Source organism: Nicrophorus vespilloides, unplaced genomic scaffold (genome assembly GCF_001412225.1).
Source record: "Nicrophorus vespilloides isolate i.1.1-1 unplaced genomic scaffold, Nicve_v1.0, whole genome shotgun sequence".
In the NCBI taxonomy this organism is placed as follows: domain Eukaryota; kingdom Metazoa; phylum Arthropoda; class Insecta; order Coleoptera; family Silphidae; genus Nicrophorus; species Nicrophorus vespilloides.
Genome location: NW_017099969.1, coordinates 1 through 4,565, shown reverse-complemented (window position 1 = coordinate 4,565; position 4,565 = coordinate 1). Strand labels below are relative to the sequence as shown.

The following is a 4,565-nucleotide window of genomic DNA, read 5'->3' as shown; positions in this document are numbered from 1 at the left end:
GCTCTTTCCTCTTCCCAAAAATAATAAAAAAATAAACTACAATCAATATAGAAAATTTTCAAAGCTTAAATCAAACGCAAATAATACATTGCAAATAACATCCTTCTATCCTTGCAGGACTTTGCGAAATCCTATAATTAACATTTCCAGAAAGCGAGTCCGCAGTGCGATATGACTTTTATACTCTATTAATCGTTCAATTTGCACACGATTCTTAATACACACATGCAATTAGTTTATAAATTCTGCGCGAATTGCTCGGAATTAATGTGCAATGCACGCTAATTTCACTTATCAACTTTTACTTTATCACAAGTACGCAATTCCTACGTTAATTACTAATTGGAAGACCATTGCGCTCAATTTCGAAAACAATTTGAAATTATCGTATATTTAGTTGCCTACACAGCCAAAAATAATATTGCGTCATAGTAACATATAAAGGGAGGCAACTTCTACAACAGCTTATAAAAGCATGCCTGTATCACGAAAATTCGATATGAAAGATCGTTGGTTCGATCCTCAAAAACCAACAAAAAATTGAGGAGGCCGATAAACCAGAAAAGGGGTACAAATTAGGTCAAAAAGATTTAAATCAATAATAAATTGATATAAATCTCTTTATTTAAAAGAAAAAGAAAGAATTTTATCATTAATATAAGTAATATGAAATTATTGATTATGTAATTAAAATATTTAACTTACAATAAAATATTAACAGCATTACAAATAATTCAGTGCAGACACACTTTTTGAAGTATTAATTTTCACTACTGTAATGCAAATGTTTTCTGTTGCTATGGAAACGTCATACAAATTATATTTGTTAATCCAAAGCTGTCTAAAATACCAAAAATAAACATTTATTTAAATCAGTGGTCGGTGAATCGGAGTAAATTACCCCAAATGGGGTAAAAGTGAATTCTTGGGGGTAATGAAGACGTTCATCATCTATGTATCCATTATAAATATAATGTCGACTTTTATCAATTTTCATTATTATAGATCGTTAAGAAGATTGCATAAAAGAATAAATGTAATAATTTGTATTGGATAAATTTTATTTTACAACTATTTATAAAAATAATGATGAATCAATAAGGTAAATAAAAATTTTCAATTGTTTCTTAACTACTTCCACGTCCCACTAAATACGAGATGATGTCAGTTTTTTTCCTGCAACTTTTGATTATTAAATTCTATACAATTATGTCAGTTACTTGAAATAAATATATATTCACGCAGTTATACTTACTTTACGTAATATGTAATTTGGTCTATAAATACACATTTTGATGGACTCAATGTCAAGTTACAACATTTCATGATATTTTTTACAGCAATTACAAATACAATACAAATTAAAGTTAATGTAAATTTATAAATAAAAAAGTTTTAGTTCTAATTGGATTCATGATGTTTTTACTTTATCAAAATGTCTACTGAATCTATAGATAATGATTATTATAACATTGTTATTTCTTTATAATTCTATAATGTACTTATTTAAGTAGTTTTTTTTTATATAAGTTAATGTGTTTTATTCAATTATTAAACTTATTGAAGAATGTATCTATTGGAATTGCTTGTAACGAGCGTCACGTACATCCTGAAGCTTAGCTTTCTACAATCGTGATCGAATAGGAAGAATCTCGCAGTTCAAAGCGAATAATTCGAATTTCTCAGAGATCACGGTATTTTATTCACGGCTCTCCGGTTAAAAAAAAAACGCGAAGAATCGAATCGTCGCTCAACCGGAAACGTGCAGACAAATATAGCAAGAGAAAATAGCTTTTGATCTTTATAAAATAAAAGAAAATAAGAATATACGCACGTATAAAAGTACAGTTAAACTAACATTTTTATATTTGTTAAAGAAATTAAGTCTTTATAATCCGGTTTGAACTATAAACTGAACTGGATTTGCATTGTTTACAGCGGAAATGCGAGATTCTAAATTTAATCCGGGCTTCGGTCCATTCATTAAAACATAACGTAAACATAGATTTTGATTTTTTTTTTTGCTGTATCCAAGGCGAATTTTAAGTTAAGTTAAACATTTGGAAGTAATTATAGATTGTAAATAATTGATGTAAACATTGAAGAAGCAATCGGCTTTAGAAAGATATAAATAAAAAGAAATGATGATTCACATTTGAAGATGAATCGATGAACCCGTTGCAGGATGAGACGAAATAAAAATAAGGTTAAATTTGTTGGTAATTTTTAATTCCTCAATAACCCTATCTACCGTTCGATATATGATTAATCCAATAACTAGAAAGCGTATTTATAGAAGAATTCGGCAACGTTGTTATAACATAAATATATTTATTTGTTGTAAATGATACACGTTTTAATTAATTTCTTTTTTTTTGTTGTTGTTGGTAATCAGATAAGAGAGAAAACAAAGAACTGGTGTTCTGGTGTTTAATTGCTGTGTGCATGGAATCTGGTCTACTGGGATTTCGTTTTTGTTTTGTAATTGTTTTTAAGTAAAAATGTTGGCGATCTTCGATCTTCCAGAAGAAGTCACTATAGTCTGTGATGACGTGTGTAACCACGACGAGACTCATTGATCTTACGGAAATTAAACTAAAAGGAATAATGAAAGAGACAAGAAAAACTGAAATGAAGGAGAGAACGGAACTTATGCTCTGCCGTTCAGACATTTGTTGATAAAATTGTAGACGCTAGTTATGTAATTCTCTCGGTGGTGACTGTAGTGCTTCACGTGGGGACTCTTGTCGAAGCAGACGGAGCTCACCTCGATGCCCATCTTCTCTCGGTGCTTGGAGAAATGCTCCACATCCTGAAAGTTTGATGATTTTATAGGAAATTTTATTTTTTTTGGGGATATTGATATTTACTTGGAATGGTATTAAATCGTCGGCTTTGGAGTAGATGAAGTGCTGCGGCCATTTGTTACTCTCGCACTTGAGCTTTTCGAATGGATCGGATTGGAAACTCTTCTTCCGGTTAATGTATTTGTTGATAATCTACAAAATTAAGTGTGAATATGTAATTTTTTGGATTCGCTGTTTGTTGCGTTTGGTAATACTTCGCAAATCCAAATCATCGAGCAGACCATGGTGATGAGGAACGACATGGGGAAGTTGTAGAGCATGCTTCCACCAAGTATAGCGGATATCGCTTTATACAAGCTGAGGATCCTCCTTCGACCTGGGGCCGAATCGAAGATGACTCCTTTCACCTTTAAAGGATTGAATTTAGTTTTAATCGCGCCCGGTATCGATTGAAATTTCTATTTACTTGTATCGGTTTTGGACTGTTTTCTAAAGCCATGGAGAAGTTCTGGTAGAGGAAAGCTCCTCCGTTCGAGAAGCAATGCACGATGACGGGATGCGTTTCGAAGTTCAGATCCAGCAGCAGCTTCACCAGCTTCTGGCCGATGGTGATCATGTGATAGCGTTTCCAGAAGAGGCATTTCACCGGCGCTATGTACCTCAACGTGATCAAGCTGCGAAAAGGGATGAGGTCAGATAGTTAATGATGGATGATTAATAATCACTCACCCTTTCTCCTCGTAGATCTTCGAATATTTGGCCAAGTACTTGTCCTGGCATCCGGCCCATCCGAAGAGAAGGATCACCGGGACCTTCTCCTCGTTCACAACGAAGACGTAATCGTTGTCGTTTCCACCGCCGTTCGTCGCGAGATTCGTGCTCGGGAATTTTATGTAATACTCCAGGCTTTCCGCTTCCTCCGCCATGGCTCTCTCTCTCTATATATACGAGTATATATAAATTCAAGGATTTTCCAACTTGCTTTTCGACAACTAACTGTTGGCTATGCGCGAGTTTTCCGACTGTGACGGCGCCTATTGATCGACATCGCGACGTCAACCAGAAACGGAACTGGACGCGCGCACTCCCCTATATACCACAAAAAAATACATAATTATGTGCACGTCAAAACAACCGGCACACATAAAAAACAAAGATAATGACGAAGCCGTTTTGGCGCGAATCTTAATGAGCGAACGTTAATTAAACGATCGTTTTGCATATTAGAACGCTTGGAAATTCAAAGTTTTTTTGAGCTTCCGTCAATTGTATCAACTGGCGACACATCGTGGAGCGTCGTCGAACTACTCGAGCGCAGATGGTTATCTAACTAACGATGTTGTAACAGTCTTATTCAAAAAAACGTTACGTAATAACCGGCGCAACGTATATCAATTAGTAACTAGCAAACAAACATCAATTAAATAAGCAAATGACTCATTCATAATACCTGTTCCTAGGATTGCTGAAAGAACTGAAGCTGAGGAGGATCAGTATTTACTGATGAAACAATAGTAAAATATGATTGAATATTTGTCGTAATACTGAACTATACTCATAAATATTGTTCCTTTTAATTTAATTATATATCAAGGTTGTTTTTTAGGAAATGTTTAAGATTTCATTACTATATGTACAATTATTTATTTGTAATATTATATTTGTTTAGTCTATAAAGAAAGATTACAGATTATCAACAATAATTCTAAGCGAAGAAATTTCAGTTATAAAAGGATTTTTTTTTTGGTTTTTCATTTA

At 33.5% G+C, this 4,565-nt stretch overlaps 1 protein-coding gene across 1 annotated transcript; it reads right to left on the bottom strand.

Annotated features, from left to right (window-relative positions):
* Positions 1-2,368: 2,368 nt before the first annotated feature.
* LOC108566370 (transmembrane protein 53-like) lies at positions 2,369-3,871 on the bottom strand. The gene is made up of 5 exons (XM_017926218.1): positions 3,537-3,871; positions 3,274-3,481; positions 3,062-3,214; positions 2,871-2,999; positions 2,369-2,812 (listed from the first exon to the last, which is right to left on the bottom strand). The coding sequence occupies exons 1-5, from the start codon at positions 3,731-3,733 to the stop codon at positions 2,651-2,653; spliced, it is 849 nt and encodes a 282-aa protein (XP_017781707.1). The 5' UTR covers positions 3,734-3,871; the 3' UTR covers positions 2,369-2,650.
* Between the last annotated feature and the right edge of the window lie 694 nt (positions 3,872-4,565).

What these genes read in the sequence shown, in the direction of transcription:
- LOC108566370 (XM_017926218.1), bottom strand. Translation starts at nt 3,733, where the DNA reads ATGGCGGAGGAAGCGGAAAGCCTGGAGTATTACATAAAATTCCCGAGC. An exon ending in AAGATCTACGAGGAGAAAGG is followed by an intron (nt 3,482 to 3,536) that starts GTGAGTGATTAT and finishes CCCTTTTCGCAG; the next exon opens with CTTGATCACGTTGAGGTACA. An exon ending in ACGATTTAATACCATTCCAA is followed by an intron (nt 2,813 to 2,870) that starts GTAAATATCAAT and finishes TCAAACTTTCAG; the next exon opens with GATGTGGAGCATTTCTCCAA.